At 54.4% G+C, this 16,474-nt stretch overlaps 2 protein-coding genes across 2 annotated transcripts in view; one reads left to right on the top strand and one right to left on the bottom strand.

The window, feature by feature from the left end:
• The first annotated feature begins 8,813 nt into the window (after positions 1-8,813).
• On the top strand, positions 8,814-12,212 carry FAM98C (family with sequence similarity 98 member C). The gene is made up of 8 exons (XM_004715840.2): positions 8,814-8,878; positions 8,986-9,134; positions 9,221-9,355; positions 9,814-10,019; positions 10,437-10,514; positions 10,623-10,739; positions 11,099-11,266; positions 11,894-12,212. The coding sequence occupies exons 1-8, from the start codon at positions 8,814-8,816 to the stop codon at positions 12,029-12,031; spliced, it is 1,056 nt and encodes a 351-aa protein (XP_004715897.1). The 3' UTR covers positions 12,032-12,212.
• The window catches only part of RASGRP4 (RAS guanyl releasing protein 4), a 25,110-nt gene continuing 20,808 nt past the window's right edge, over positions 12,173-16,474 (bottom strand). Inside the window, exons 11-18 of the mRNA XM_045293013.1 lie at positions 15,936-16,016; positions 15,746-15,850; positions 15,496-15,614; positions 15,019-15,163; positions 14,084-14,120; positions 13,873-14,004; positions 13,661-13,767; positions 12,173-12,312 (exon numbers count right to left, since the gene is read on the bottom strand). Coding sequence (XP_045148948.1) covers positions 13,703-13,767; positions 13,873-14,004; positions 14,084-14,120; positions 15,019-15,163; positions 15,496-15,614; positions 15,746-15,850; positions 15,936-16,016 — 684 coding nt within the window. The 3' untranslated portion in view covers positions 12,173-12,312; positions 13,661-13,702. The remainder of the gene's footprint in view (positions 12,313-13,660; positions 13,768-13,872; positions 14,005-14,083; positions 14,121-15,018; positions 15,164-15,495; positions 15,615-15,745; positions 15,851-15,935; positions 16,017-16,474) is intronic.

The raw sequence follows: 16,474 nt of genomic DNA, 5'->3' as shown, positions 1-16,474 counted from the left end.
AACTGCCTACAGGGGAAGAGCTGCCTGATTCTGGCTTGCACAGAGCCTCCTCTGCAGCTAGCCACAGCTCTGCCTGGACCTCTCCTACCTACCCTCCCCCCACCCCACCCCTAGCTTTGCAGACCCTCATCCAAGCTCCCTAGAGCCTGAGTCCAAGCCCTGCTTTTTATGTTAACCCTTGGCGTCCAGGCCTTGATGTGGGGATATACTCAGTGCTGCGTGACCTTGGGCCCTTCTCGGGGTAGAAACATCTTTACCCAGACCCGGATGACATGGGGTGGGAACGGGCCATGAGAGCCGAGGGACAGGTCCTCTGTCACTGCCTTTGAATTTGTGACTTTGTATTCCATCTGGAACCTATCAGGTTCAGCTGTCACCTCCTGACTCTGGGAGAGGAGAAAATAAGGGGTGACCCTCACACCCCACTTCTGCCCAACTCACCTACTGTCAGCCTGGGTCCCCATCCCCCTCTCTGTGCCTGGGTAGCAGGGGTTTCCACCCTAATCTGCCTCCCTTAGGGAGGGGCGGGGTGGGGCTCAGGGTGCTGGATTGGGCTGTTGGAGCTGCTTAGGAAGCAGTGGGGATGGAGGGGGAGCTCCCCCCCATCTCCCGGCCCTGCCTCTCTCAGGTCTCTGAGTCCTGCTTCTGGTTCATGCCCACCTTCCCTCCATGATGACCCTTCATCATCCCCCAATCAGGGCCACGTGAGGGCCTCAGACCCTGGAGCCCCCAAGCCAAATCTCCTAGCTGCTTGCTCCTCGGGTGAATGCTCAACCTCCAGGCTTGTGGGGAGAAGGCACCCCAACATTTACCCTCCTGAGCTTGACCTTAGTGTTCATCAGTGCAGGCTGACGTGGTGGTAGGGAAACGGGGGTGCACACCGAAGCTTTGTCATGGGGAGGCCGGTGGGGGTGGGGGGTGGGCACGTGACAGCAGATCCAAGAAATGTCCGAGGAAGTCCCAGCCGGTGCTGGTTAGCTGCATAGTGGGGACATACCCGTTCTGTTCCTCCTTCCGCCACACCCTCTACCTCCTCTCCTCCCCACACCCCAGAGGCCCTCTAGCAGAAGTCCATGGGTTCAGCCCCTCAGCGTCTGCGAGGGAGCTTCACAGAGTTCATGGAAAGATGATGGCACTCCCAAGGACCTTATTGGCGCAGTGGGTTACACCTCGTCAATCGCAAGGTCAACTGTTTGAAACCACCAGCTGCTCCGAAAGGGAAAGGTGAGGCCGTCTGCTCCTATCAAAGTCTCGGGAATCCGCAGGGACAGTTCTCCCGGTCCTATCAGCTCCGCTGGGAGTCGGAGTTGACCTGATGCCAGTGTGTCCGAGTTTTGATGTGCTGCCAGGCAGACCCTGATTAAGGTGCGTGGGATAAAATGCAGTTCGCAGAATAGCCACAAGGAGGAGCTACAGGAACTCTATATGAAAACCTTTGGAAATAAACTCAATTTTCCCGAATCCACGACAACTAACAGTGCTATGGACAGAGTAGACCTGCTCACGCCCCCACGCCCCCGCCCCCCGGCCCCCGTGGGTTTCAGAAGTGGTAAATGTGTGTGGTAACAGAAAACCTCATCTTTCTCCCGTGGAGCACCTAGTGGGTTCAAACTGCTGACCTTGTGGTTAAACAACCCGATGTCTGACCCGCGATGCCTTCAGGGTTCCACAGGAACTCTATAAGGGGGCTTCAAAAAAATTCTTGGAAAAATAGAACGAAAACATTGTGTAGTTTTCCCACAAACTTTTTGAGGCCGCCTTGTATAGTGAGGGAATCAATCAATCAATCAATTATATTCAAAAACAGCCCACAACCAAGTTCACAGCCATGGGGTCAATCCTGACCCATTGTGGATGACTCGTTTTGGAAAGAGTCCAGTGGGCCCGGGGGAGTTTCTGAGACCCTAACTCTTTAAAGGAGTAGAAAGGCTTGTCTGTCCTGTGAGTGGCCGGTGATTTCCAACTGCCGGCTGTCAGAGGAAACCAGCCCCCAACCACCGAAGGGCCAGAAGGCGCAAGTGTAGACGATGCGATATCAAGAAGATAGTAAACTCACAGAGCATAAGAAAGAGGAGAGAGTCCAGAAAGGAGACAGATGCATGTTATGGTAGCGTGCTCACCTCAGCTCCTCTTACTGGACCATGTGGAACTGGGAGAAGGGAGAGAGAGCCTTCAGTATCTTAGGACATTTACTGGTGGCCATAAGACAGGCATATCCAGTAGTTACATGCATCACAAGGGGGGTGGTATCTACAGTAAGGTCCCTGAGCTCACAGGTGAGGAAACCTGCATTGGGGGAAGGTACAAGGGGGGTTGGGGGTCACGGCGGGAAGAGAGAGCAAAAGGATCATGTCTGCTTCCATAGGAAAACAGAATCATCCGTGTGCCCACTTTAGGGCAGCAGAGCTTTAGGGGAGACTCTGTGGGAATGAGTTTTAAAGCAGGATCATGGACTTGGACTTGAACTTGCCAGAGCGGAGGCTTTCCTACCGTGGAATCCCAGCTTTCCAGAGTCCCTCGGTGAGAAGTTAGGGAGCACCGTCTTGTCACGTTTCACTCAGTGTTAGTTTCCCACAGCTGACCTTGCAGTGAGCAGCCCAACCCACTGGTCACCCCCTGTGCCACATGGGTGCCAAGTACATCAAGTGGTGTGTTGGAAATGTCGAACCCTCTAAGGTGGGGGGTGGGGCAATGGGGATGAGTGACAGGCAATTTTAGCTAGGTGGTCAGGGTAGGCCTCACATTGTCATAAAGCCCCCGAAGAGTTAAAGGGAGTCATGTCTGGGGGGAGAGCATTGCAGACAAAGGGGACGGCCAGTGTGCCAGCATGCCAGCGTGCCGCCAGGGGGAGCAGTGTCTCTGAGGGACTCCGGTACAGGAGATAAGGGGCACTGGGGGCCTGGGAAACCACTGTCTGAACCTTTTCACCCTGAGTGCCATGGAGACCTGACGCAGGTGTTCACAGCCTCCCTTTGGCTTTGTGGGGGCAGACTGCGAGGCAGGCTTGGTGAGCAGGGAGCTAGTGAGAGCACACCTGTGCTGTGGCAGATACAGGTGGGAGGAGCCTAGGGGAGCATCTTGGAGGTAGACAAATGAGAAAGAGCAAATGATGGAGAGGTGAGGTTCAGTATGAAAAGGTTGAGTGACAGGACTAGAAGGTTTGGCATAAGTAATTTAAAACATTAAATAAAAAAAGCCATTCCATTGGGGGCTCTTACAGCTTAGAGCTCTGATAACAATCCATGCATCAATTGTATCAAGCCCATTTGTACATAGGTTGCCATCATTTTCTTTCTACTTGAGCCCTTGGTATCAGCTCTTTTTTCCCTCTCTCCCACCCCCGTGAACCCTTGATAAATTATAAATGATTATTTTCATATCTTACACCATCCGCTGTCTCCCTTCATCCACGTTTCTGTTGTTTCTCCCCCTTGGGTGTGTGTGTGTGTGTGTGTGTGTGTGTGTGTGTGTGTGTTACACATTGATCATTGCAATTGGTTCCCCCTTTTCCTTTGCCCCTCCCCTCCCGCTCCCCCCTCCCCTCATGGTATCGCTACTCCCATTTCTGTTCCCGAGGGATTCTGTGTGTCGTCCAGAGTATGTGGTCTGGTCTAACCAGATTTGTAAGGTAGAACTGGGATATGATAGTTGGGGGGAGGAAGTATTAAAAAACTAAAAGAATGTGTGTTTCCTTGGTGCTGTACTGCACCCTGACTGGCTCATCCCTTCCTTTTGACGCTTCTGCGGGGAGTGTGTGTGGGGGTGTCTCCAATTGTCTAGAGATGGGTTTTGGGTCTCCACTCCAACCTCCCTCACTCGCATCGAAATGGTTGTTTGTTTTGGGTTTTCCGAAGCCTGAAACCTCGTGATCACACTGGCTGGTGTGCTTCTTCCTGTGTTTTCATTCTTCCTTCTTTTCTGACCTTTCTGAACTTTGCCCTTGGGGAAATGCTGCCCTTTTGATCTCAAATGGCTGATGAGTTTTAGGTGTGTGTACCTTAGAATGTACTTGGTGTTACAGTTCCCCTTATGGACCCATCTGTTGTTTGAAAGCTGAGTCACGGAGTGAATTAATTTCCAGATATGATGGATGATGAAGGGCTATAGTCTTCTAGGTTCAATCAATCTCTATCCTACTCATAAGCCTGATCATGTTTTAAAAATTTAATAATTCATTTATTTTTAGCAGTTTCACCAACATACAATTCACTCATCATACATTTCAAGAGCCCAATCTTCATCCTTTTTTTAAAAATCATTTTATTGGGGGCTCATACAACTCTTATCACAATCCATCCATACATCCATTGTGTCAAGCACATTTGTACATTTGTTGCCATCGTCATTCTCAAAATATTTGTTTTATACTTTAGCCCTTGGTATCAGCTCCTCATTTTTCCCCTTCCTCCCCACCACCTCTTCCCTCATGAACCCTTGATAATTTATAAAATATTATTATTTTGTCATGTCTCACACTGTCCAACATCTCCCTTCACCCACTTTTCTGTTGTATGTCACCCAGGGAGGAGGTTATATGTAGATCCTTGTCACCGGTTCCTGCTTTCTACCCCACCTTCCCTCCACCGTCCCGGCATTTCCACTCTCACCACTGGTCCTGAAGGGATCATCTGTCCTGGATTCCCTGTGTTCCCAGTTCCTATCTGTACCAGTGTACATCCTCTGGTCTAGCCAGACTTGTAAGGCAGAATTGGGATTATGATGGCCGGCAGGGGGTGGGGGTAGGGGGGTGGAAAGAGGAAGCATTTAAGAACTAGAGGAAAGTTGCATGTTTTATCATTGCTACACTGCACTATGACTGGCTTGTCTCCTCCCCACAACCCTTCTATAAGGGGGTGTCCTGTCACCTACAGATGGGCTTTGGGTCCCTAATCTGCGTTCCCCCTCATTCACAATGATATGATTTTTGTTCTTTGATGCCTGATACCTGATCCCCTCGACACCTCGTGATCACATAGGTTGGTGTGCTTCTTCCATGTGGGCTTTGTTGCTTCTGAGCTTGATGGCCGCTTGTTTATGTTCAAGCCTTTAAGACCCCAGATGCTATATCTTTTGATAGCCAGGCACCATCAGCTTTCTTCACCACATGTGCCTATGCACCAATTTGTTTTCATCGATCATGTGGGGAAGGTGAGCATCATGGAATGCCAATTTAATAGAACAAAGTGTTCTTGCATTGAGGGAGTACTTGAGTGGAGGCCCAATGTCCATCTGCTACCTTAATACTAAACCTATAAATATATGCACATAGGTCTACTCCCCCATTCTCATATATAAATATATTTACATATGCACATGCCTGTATTTAGACCTCTGTAAATGCTCTTTGCCTCCTAGTTCTTTCCTCTATTTCCTTTTACTTTCCTCTAGTCCCACTATCATGCTCAGTCTTCATTTGGGTTTCAGTAATTCCTCTCGGTTACATTGCCCTTGATCAAGCCTTACCAGGCCTCTTACACCCTCTTTGCCACTGATTTTGGATCACTTGTTGTTCCCTTGTCCCTGGGTTTGTTAACACCACTTACTTTCTCCCACCTCCCCCTCTCCCATGCATTGTTTTCTCTTCCAGATTGTTTATCCAACCTATCTCATCTAGATAGACCTGCAGATATAAAAATATGCACAAATACAAGACAGAGCAAAACAAAGCAATAAAACAAAACACAACAACAACAAAACAATGACAAAAAAGAGAGAAAAGTCTGTAAATAGTTCAAGGTCTGTTTCTTGACCTTTAGGAGTGTTTTCTGGTGGAGTCTGATGGAGTGCCACACCCTGACTCCAAAGTCTATTTTTGGTACTCCCTCAGGACTTCCTTGCTCTGTTCCCCTTGCTGTTCTGTTGCACGCCTTTAGTGTTGAGCCTCAGTGTGGTGGGATCAGACCAAGCGCAGTTCCCACACTGTATCTCCAGTGTTGTCCCCTGTAGGGCTATGGGTCAGTGAGGGGCGTCGTGTCTCATAGTGGGGCCGGCCATATGGTCTTCTCTGTGGATTGGCTGCTCTGAACAGAGATATCGTCCTCGGCTTGGTGGGCCAGGATGTGCTCCACTCTCTCTCTTCCTCCCCCTTCATTTGCTCTCCTGTGCTCTGATCAGACATGTCACTCTCCTTGAGCTGCAGCTTCAGTGCTGTCCTCTGAAGTGAATTCTTCTGGGGGAAGCCTGATCATTTTTATGATTGAGTTTTGTTGCACATTTGTCTCACGCTCTATACAGGACCTTCTACTGTGATCCCTTTCAGAGCAGTTGGTAGTGGTGAAGGGAAGAAATTAAGAGACAGACAAATGGGGTGCTACCTCTGCTATGGCAGGAACCAGGTTTTAGCAGAGAGAGAGAGAGAGAGAGAGACTGTATTCTAAACATTAGTTTATATACTCTCAGGGCATGCAAGCCCCCCTAATTACAGGTAACCACATATGTAGTAACACGGTGGGCTGTGTCCTAACGCTGGAGGTCCCTGGGTTCAGTGGAGGAGTAACCTGACACCAGTGCTGGGGGCAGGTAGGGGGAGTGACTGTCCCCTGAGCAGGGAGAGCAATAGCAACGTGTCTGCTCCTAGAGATCAAGCTGCCGGCCAGGTAGCAATCAGCCACGTGCTTGGGAGAGGTCCCTTTAAGGCCGCACTAGGATGGGAGGATATGGTGGGGATTCCTCTTAATCATGAGAATGTGATTGGGACTCATCTCTAACTCCCAAGTGTGAAGGCCTCCCTCCACCCAGAACCCTGGCCTGCCAAGTTTCTAAAGAACCCATCCACATGAACTCTCTTCCAGTCCTCTCTTCCCCACCGGGAGCATGGGGTCCAGGAGTCCATTGGACTAACTGTTCCCATGTGTCTCACTCTTCTTTCCTCCGGACCGGGAGTTTTTCATCCCCCACTGTCCACTCACTGGGATGTAAAACGTGGTCTTGGGGATGACATTATGCCCATTGATTTTGGTGTCCCCGGAGTCCCCAGGCCCTATGAATCAATCCCTTGAGGTGTTTGGGTATGTCTAAGAAGTTTTCATAACTTCACCCCCTGTACACACTAACATCTCATGAATGTCTTTACAGCAAAGGTAAATGCCTGTGTACAAATATCATCTCCCCCCACATATACATAAATATATATATATACACACATCCACAAGTACACTTTTTAAAAAATCATTTTATTAGGGCTCGTACAATTCTTAACACAATCCATACATCCATCCATTGTGTCAAGCACATTTATACATTTGTTGCCATCATCATTCTCAAAATATTTGCCTTCTACTTGCACCCTTAATATCAGCTCATTTTCCCCGCCCCCTCCCTCCCCTCTCCCTCATGAACCCTTCATAATTCATAAATTATTACTTTGTACACTTTCATGCGCTTCCATACCTGCTGAGCCTGTGTGTCTATGCTTGTACTTGTAGATTACCCTCATTGCAGGATTGTGTTTCTAACAACACGGCCTCTCTGTCTATCACACCCCACCCCCAACACTGTCCTTTCTTGCCTCCATCATTCTTTCCGAACCTCCCTCTTGTATAGGGCTTTCCCCTGAGCCAGGTTTCCCTGTGTCTACCTCCTCACTAGTCATTTATGATTCCGTCTCCTCCCACCTCTGACCACCATCAAAGACTATTTCTTTCAGTGTGGGAGCCTTTTCTTCACGTTTGACAATAGTGCTTGAAATGAACCATTTTGAACATTTTATTTAGGTCCATTAATGGCCCCCTGCTGGCCCCATGCCTAGAGTTAGGCACGGCAGGGCCATGGAGGGAGCAGGCCCTGCCTCTGAGAATCTGACCCCTGTTCCTTCCCTCCACCCCCACTTCTCATAGAATTTTCGAGGATCCACCGGCGTGCTTGGGTGGCGCAAGTGTGTGCAACTGCTAACAGACAGGTCGGAGCCCATCCACCCAGAGGTCCCTTAGAAATGATCAGCCTTTTCAAACTTAAGAAACACGGTGCTACCCTGAGATCCCTGGTTGTCCATTCTTCAGGATTGCCTGGTTCTATGGGTTTGGATTAGGGTTAGAGATTGAATATGGAATGATCAGTTAATTGGCAGCCATGAAAACAGCAGTCATGGTTTAAATATGCAAAAACGTGGGACTGGGAACCAGGCAGATCTGAGCTTCAGTCCTGGCAGCAACACACCTTTGGCTCTGTGACTCCGTCCTCTTTGAATCGGTTTTCTCCTCTGCACAACGACTGGATATTTAAGCCCGTAGTACACGCGTGATAAATGCTAGCTATTATTCTGCCTTGAGTAAACCCAGGGGCCTGCCATGCACTTTCCCCACACAAGACATAGTTAACCTCTGTCCCAGGGGGGCACAAGGAGTTCAGTCCCTGAAAGGGGCTCATAGCGTTCCCAGGAAACCGTTCACAAGCCGGAAAGGTGTAAAGGGAAAAAGCAATGACTATTATTTTCTCTGTGAAAGATATTTGAGTATTTCTAGATACCAAATATAAACCTACCAAATAATACATTTTAAAAACCCTAAAGTAATGCTAACAGAATACTGTTCGCACCCTTGCAAGGAAGGACAGCTGGAGGCTAGTGTAATTGGGGGCGGGTCTAGGGACAGGAGGAGCTTCGTGACCCCTCTCTCGCCTCTGTAACAGCTGGCTGCATGCTAAAAGCAAAACGCCTTTTCAGTAAAAGCACAAACCCTCTTCCGGGGCTGCGCGCGCACACAAGCTACCAGGGGGCGGAGCCTCGCGCCAGCCAGCAGGGGGCCGTGCGCTACCAGGGGGCGCGGCCTCGCGCCGGCCAGCAGGGGGCGCGTGCAGGGCTACCAGGCGACGCTGGAATGGAGGGGGCGGAGGTGGAGGCGCGTGAGTGGGCCGCGGTGGCCCAGGACCTGCAGCTTTTAGGGTGAGGGGGTGTGGCTGGCGGATGCGGGGGACGTGGGGGCTTGTCCTCCGGCGCGGGACGGAGGGGGATTCTCGCTGACCACCCCCGCTGCCCTGGCCCCACCGCAGGTATGGGGCTTTCGTGGGGGCGGCGTCACGGGGCACTGTGTGCCCAGACTTCAGGGCGCTGTGCGCGCGGCTGGCGGCGGAGCTGGCGGCCCTGGGCGCCCCGCAGCGGGGGCAAGAGGAGGGCGCTGAGACGCCGAGGGCGAGCGACGGTACGTGTGGCTCGAGAGGGCCGGCGGGGCGGGACCCCAGGCTCCGCCGCCGTGGCCGCACCCTGACGCCTCCTGCACCCTTGCAGCCCTGGACGCCGAGGAGCAGTTCCTGCGGCAGTTGGGCGACCAGCTGCGCGCGCTGCACTGCCCGGACCGCGCGCTGTCGGGCGGAGCCTGCGCGGCGAGGCTGCGCGAGCCGGGCGCCTGCCTGCGTCTGCTGCGTGAGCGCCGGGCGGAAGTGGGCGGGGCGGGGCTCGGCGAGGGGCGGGGCCGGAGTTTGGAATGGGCGAGCCCGTTCCAGGGGGGTCCGGTTTGAATTTGGGGGCGGGGTCAAGGAGTGGCGATGGGGAGGGCTTCGGACAGGGGTGGAGGAAAGCGAGAAGATAGGTAGGGTTCCAATTTGGTGGCAGGGTCAGAGCCCCGAACTGGGCGGAGCTTATTCTTGCTTTTGAACCTGTCCTAAGTGGGCGGGGCTGGACGCATGAAGTTTTTGAAGTCGAAGAAGGGTAGCATGGCAGCCTTCCTTTGGGGCACCCAGGGGCATATATAAGATATGGCGGGTGTGGCAATGTGTCCAGACCGCCACTGGAGGCACCAGTCAGCAGTTTCTATTAGAGATCAGGCAGTATTTGAAATCTAATTGTCATCGGCACTATTTTGCATTCTTCCCAACTCTAAGGCTTTCTCTGCTCCGAGCTCCAGGCAGCCCGTCTTCTGCGCCTGCGCCAACCACTGGACCCCAGCCCTGCACAGCTCTTTGGGGAAGGAACCGAGGAGGGAGCTGACATGGTCCGGGAACTGATCCTTATTCTACAAACCCTGGGCCTGTCCAGACCCGCGCAGGGCACCCCTGCCAGCAGGCTACTGCAGGCGTTCCATGCCAAGGTGGGGCCAGGCTCGTCTCCTCACTCTAGCTTCTTTGAAGTGGAGGCTCTTTCCCCAAACAGTGCCCCACCAGCAGAAATGCTTCCCTAGAACTGTGACTGCCTGAAGGAGCCCTGGTGGCACATGGCATAAAGCATTCTACATTTCAATTTGCGGTTCAAACCCACCAGACGCTCTTTGGGAGAAAGATGAGGCTGGCTGCTAACGTAAATAAATCCACAGCCTCAGATACCCTACGGAGCAATTCTAGTCTGCTCTCGGGCTGCTGCGAGTTGCAGTAGACCCATCGATGGTGTTTGAGTTGTGACCTCCTTCTCGCTTCCGTATAGTGCGTGCTCTTGAGGCAGTAGGAAGCTGGGATCCGTGGAGGGACCCATCTGCGTTCTGACCTGGTCAGCCTCTAACTCCTCCCCTCAGATCTCAGAGCTGCTCCCTTCCTTGACCCCGGCGTCCATGCAGCCCCTCCTCAGCTGCCAACTAGATGCGCCCAGATGGGTAAGGCTGGGTTTGCCAGAATGCCATTAATGCCTTCACTGGGAGCTGAGGGTTGAGGGCAGCTCCCAGTATTAACGGATATTGCCTGCGCCCCACCCCCACCCCCAGGAAGCCTTGGAGTCACTGTCCCGAAGCCTGAGAGATCAGTACTGCTGCCGCCGCTGCCTCCTCCTCCGACGGCTGGACCTCACAACCTCTGCTTTCCACTGGAGTGAGCGGGCCAAGGTGGGGTGGGGGTGGGCTCCGTGGCTGGAAGGAGGCCCAGAGGGAGGCTTTGTTGCCAGGCAGAAGGTTAGGGCTCCCCGGTACTTCGCTGTGGCATGGTCTGAGGCCAAGGCTTTTGTATAAACTTGTGAAGTTGGAGGCTTATAGACTCTCAGGACACCTGCTTCCCCCCACCCCCCACCCCCCATGGGATTCTAGGAGCCCCATTTCTGAGGTAGGGGTGTCTTCAGAGCACCGCCCCGTATTTTAGCGTGGGGAGGGAGACCTCAAGGGAGGAAGGATGTTTCCAATGGGACAGACCTGACAGGAGGGAGCTCTTGGGTACCACTTAGCTGCCCCCCCTCGCCCTCCCATGCCAGGCCAAAGGAGAGGCCATGAAGGCCGTGCTGACCCCAATTCGAGGGGTGCTGACCCCAGACTCGGAAGTTTCCATTGCCCATGTCCTGGCTGCCCGAGCTGACCTGTCTCGCCTGGTCCCAGCCACCAGCGTGGCAGCCCGTCGGGGGACCTGTTGTGCCATCAACAAGGTAGGCTCCTGGGACCCAGCCACCTTGGCCTTCAGACTTTCTTTCAGCCTTTTATCCTGGTCTGGCCTTGATGGGCTCTGGTGCCTGGCTCCCCAGCCTGCGCCTTCCAGTTGACCAATGGAACCACTTTGGAGGCAGAAACAACCATCATTTAAATGATGCCGTATCTAGTCCCCCTTCCCCCGACCATACAGCCTCATATATATGTGCCTGTGTATCAGAGGACAAAGCCCAGCCGAGCAGAGTCAGGGACCGTTTCACATGGCTTGGCGGGGGTGGAGGTGAGAAGGGTGTTTTTGTTTTTTCCTTAAGGAAACCTTGTTAAGTCAGTAATATCACAGGTAGTACAGAAATGAGAATTGGGAGGAAAACCGATCAGGTTTACTGAAAATGGTACACAAAACCCCAAATAGGACTAGACGAAATTGAGGCGCATACACTACCTCGGGGTGGAGACCTGCACCTCTGCTTCACTCTCCCCTTTCTTTGACCCTGGCCACGGCCCCAGTTTGAAAGCCCCAGCCCACCCCCTCGCAGCCACACCCTTCCTTGCACCCCTTTGCCCGCTGGCTTCTTTGTGCCAGTGCCTTCTAGTTCTCTGCCTCAGTGACCCTCACCAACCCGCAGGTGCTGATGGGCAATGTGCCAGACCGGGGAGGCCGTCCCAGTGAGCTGGAGGCCCCCATGCCATGCTGGCAGAGCCGAAGAGAGGGCGGGGACCGGCAGAAGGCAGGCCACCAGCGCCGGGGCCGCAAGAAGAAGTAGCAGGGCGACTGGAGGTGGTGGGTCACCTCCACAGACGAGGTCCAGCGAGGGGCCTCCTTGGGGAGTCGGTTTGGGGGTGGGTTCTAACTCCTGCGGGCCCCAGACAGCCTCCTGCGCCATCCACCACTCAACACCAAGGGCTAAGTCTCTCGGAAAATAAATTTAATTTGTGACACCTGTAGGAGCAGTGTCGGCCTTTGAGGAGGGGCAGGGGGTGTTGGTCTCTTGAGGCCTGACAGGCACCTGCTGCTCTGACTCGCCAAGCCCTTGGCTCTTCCTTCCTGTGGGCATGGGAAAGAGGCTTTCATGATGTCCCAGGCCGGCCAGCGCTGTGACCAGCACTGCAGATACAGCAGAGAAAAGAGGCAGAGACAGGCCGAGAGCTGACCTTTCCGGTGAGGATGACCTTTCAGATGGGGATAACGTCAACAACTTCCCACCACCCAGTCAAGTCTGACTCATAGGACAGAGAGGCACTGCCCTGTGGGCTTCACAGACTGTAACTCTACTGGAGGAGAAAAGCCTCGTCTTTCTCCCTCAGAGGGGCTGGTGGTTTCGAACTGCCAACCATGCACTTAGCAGCCCAATGCATAACCACTTAGCCCTCAGGGCTCCTTGGAGGAAAATAAAGGCAGGAGGTGGGAATGGGGTGGTTGGGGGATCACAGCTTTGGATGTGTGGTCCGAGAGGCCTCACCCAGAAAGTGATCCATCAGCAAAACCTTAAAGAGGGGGCCCGTAGGGTTCTGGGGAAGGGGAGCTCCAGGCACAGGGGACAGCCAGTGTGGTGGCCTGGAGGCAGGAGGATATTCAAGGAGCAAGGGACACAGAGGAGGGGAGACCCGGGAGGCTGGAGGAGCCGCTAGCAGGGAGAAGAGAGGTTAGAGAGGTGACCTCTTGGGTCAAAGGGAACACAGGCCCCCGAGTGAGAGGGTGTCCTGGGAAGGTTCTGAGCAGAGAAGGGGCGCCACCTGACTCGGCGTACACCTGGTCTGAATCCCCAAACCCTTCCTGGCCACCTCCCCTTTCCCTTTCTAGAACCCAGCCGTCTGGAGCTCCCCCCTCCGCCTTCTTGTCTTCCCCCTGGTGCATTCCGATGGCCAGTTAAGAATATGGATTAGGCCCAATAAAATGATTTAATTTTTTTAAAGGAAAATACTGAGAATATTAAACTATTGGAAGCTTAAAAAAAAAAAAAGAATATGGATTAGGAGCTTCTCTTTTTAGAGGCTGACAGAAGACCTAGGTGTGAGCCCTGCCTCCAACATTTAGGCGTTCTGCCATCTGGGACCAGCAGCATTTACTCCCCTGGCCTCTCTCTCCTCGTCTACAATGGAGATTACAAGGAGCAGGCAAGGCAGTGCCTGCCCCCGCACAATCAGCCCTGTTATTCAGCCCCCACCAGGACCCCCAAACCTACCCCCTTTTTCCTACTGAGACTGCCTTATCTGAAGCTTCCAGGATGCCTTCCTCCAAGAGCACTTATTTTCTTCTCTTGCCTGACAGCGACTATTCATCTTGCCTCCTTTTCCACCACTGATTGTGCAGCTCCTCCTTAGCTAGGTTTGCTCAGGGAAATGACCTGGTTGTCCCTGTTTCCAGTTGGGGGCAGGGGGCAGCCCCTCCTCACCATCTCTGGCCCCCAGGAAGGAGGTGGGGGCTCCATCTGGGTTCAAGCGTGGCAAAGGTGTGCCTCAGCCTCAGATTCCAGGGTGTCTGGGAGATTGTCCTCGGAGCCTGTCGGCAGGGTGACGAAAGGAAGGGACATGGGAGTCAGGAGGGGAAGGGCCTCCGGACCTTCACCAGGCCTTCTTCCCGGGCCGGCCACACCCTGAGTCTCACCAGAGCTGGCGCACGGGGCCGACGTGGGTGGGACAGGGGCTCCTGGGGAGCCATCACCCTTGGTCCCCGGCCTCTTCTTGCATTCCACATTCACATGGTCTCTGCAGTGTTTGTGGAAGCATAGCCCACAGTCTGCAGGGGGCAGGGGGGGCCGTGGTGAGCCATCTGTGCCCTCCAAGCCCCTCCCCTTGCCACCGGCCGCCCAACTCACCCCGGCAGCGGTAGCCTTGCTTGGGTACCCCCCAGAGCTAGGAAGAGAAAGCAGAAGATGTTACTGGGGCTGGGGGAGGGAGGGCTATGGACTGGGGGTGCACCTTTCTGGAAACTGTGCCAATTGGGGAGATTTCCCAATACCCTTCTTGGGAGTTACCTAGGATTTGGAAATGATTGGGGGTTACCTTGGGTTTGGGGGACCACCTAGGCGATCAGAGGCCAGTGAATTTGGGAACCAACACAGCGTGGATGGCATAAACAGTGGGGGGACATGTCATATTTCCCCCTTGCGTTTCCAGAGTGGAGAACTTGGCCTGGCACCTCGGTGGTGGCGCGCAGCTCACCGCCGTCGAGTGGACCCTGGCTCTGAGCGAGTGAGCTGCAGGACAGGGTAGACCTGCCCCGGCAGGTTAGCCAGGCTGTGAATCTTCCAGGGAGCAGACCCTCTCCTCTTGCTCCCTGTGAGTCCACACCGTACACCTTGTGGGTCCACACAACCTACTGGGCCACCAGAGCCCCTTGCACACACTAGGTGCTTGGTGGTCCTTTGGAGAATGAAGGCAGTTTCCCCACGGTTAAAGGCTTATGGTTTGGACATGGCGAGATCTGTCCATAACCCTGAGTCTTCGGACCCCTGGAGTTTGGAGAGAAAGGGTCCCAAGTTTGTGTTTTCTGGAGTTGTTTGGTAATGTGCTGGGCCGGGCTCTAGATAAGGTGGGTTTGGAGAGATGATCCAGGCTGAAGGGCCCAGCCAGGGGTTGGGGCTGACCGGAAATGGGGGGTGGATTCTCTGAGTCTGGAGAACTGAGTTCTGGAATCCCTGTGGGGCCCGGAGACTCCAGGGCAAGGCTGGTTTTCCGGGCCCCGGCTGGGAGCCATTGGGGCCCCCCAGGGGAGAGGGTCCCCAGAGGAAGGAGCAGATGAGGTACTCACGAAGCTGTTGCAGCAGCTGCAGAAGGTGGGCTTGCGGAAGGTGACCTCCTGGAAGGTGTGCAGGAAGGCCAGGCCCAGCTTGGAGCAAATGGTGCTGGCCCGGAGCAGGTAGCTGGTCAACTCCTCTCTGCTGAAGGAGCCATGCCTGTGGGCAGAGGTGGCCCTTCAGCAGGGCTTACCCCTTTCTTTCTCCCTGACCTAGGAGTTCAGGTCCCCAGGTGCCTCCTCCCTCAGACTCAGGAGTGCAGACCTCTGGCCCCTACTCCCTCACATCCAGAGTCCCTCAGACCCAGGACTCTAGGCCCCCTGCTCCCTCATCCCTTGCACCCAGGAGTCCAGGCACCCCCTTCAACCTCCTCTTCCCTCAGACCCAGGAGTCCGGGCCCCTGACTCCCTCCCCTCTGGCCCAGCGGAGCCCAGTTGGCTAGGCTTCTCCAATCCTTTCATGTTTGGGGGTCAGGAGTGGGGATCGCTCACCCTTGGCAGGGTGGCGGGTGCAGCCCATGGCAGGCGAAGGGGAAACTGGCCGACAGTCGCTCAAAGTCTTCCTGAGAGATGGTCCCTCGGCCTTCAGGGTCGTAATTCTTGAACACAGACTTCGAAGGGCATGGGAGGGTGGAGTGGGGCCAGGCTGTGGAGGTCTGGCCTCTGCCGTCCCTGCACCCACTCCTCCAGCGTCAGGCCTCCAGCAGCTGCAGTCCCCCCTCCCCGCTCCGTCCTCACTCACCTCCACCAGCTGCTCCACATGCTGGCCCAGGGTGGCCCTGTCCGGCTTGGCTGTCACCCCAGGCGCCCACTCCACCACCAGGGGTGGCTTGAAGGGGGATGGTGGCTGGGGTGGGGGCAGGACAGAGGGCACCGTTAGTCAGGGTCCAGGCTGCAGCTGGGGAAGCCAGAGGCCGTGGGTGGCCACTTACCAGGCTCTTGGGGCAGCGGGGCTCCCTGGCGTAAGAAAGTTCATAGAGCTCGTCCTCCGTGTAGAAGAGGTCCAGGGAGAGCTGGGGGCGGGGCAGCGGACTTAGTCCCGCCCCCGACGGGGCCACGCCCTTCTCCCCCGCCAGGCCCCACCTCCGCTCCACGTAGCCCCTCCCCGCGCGGCTCGGAGTCTCCGAAACGCAGAGGCAGTTCTACCCTGACCCATAGGGTCGCTGTGAGTTGGGTTGATCTCCACGGCAGTGAGGGTTTTTGTTATTTAAAACTCGAAAATGCGCTTTACACAATTGATGTATGTATGGGTTGTGATAAGGGAAGTATGAGCCCCCAATAAAATGATTTAAAAAACAAACAAACTTGAATCCGTGAGTGCTGCACACAGCTAGTGCGCTCAGCTACTCACCCAAAGGTCCGAGGTTCAGCCACCCCGGAAGAAAGGCCTGGTCGTTGGAAGCCCTAGGGAGCCCAGGCCCACCCTGACCCGGAGGGTTTGCCACGGCTCGGCTCGGAATCGATCGGGTGA

This window comes from Echinops telfairi, unplaced genomic scaffold, assembly GCF_000313985.2.
Source record: "Echinops telfairi isolate 266 unplaced genomic scaffold, ASM31398v2 ScPeMD7_655;HRSCAF=1070, whole genome shotgun sequence".
Classification (NCBI taxonomy): Eukaryota; Metazoa; Chordata; class Mammalia; order Afrosoricida; family Tenrecidae; genus Echinops; species Echinops telfairi.
This window is presented reverse-complemented; position numbering and strand designations above follow the sequence as displayed.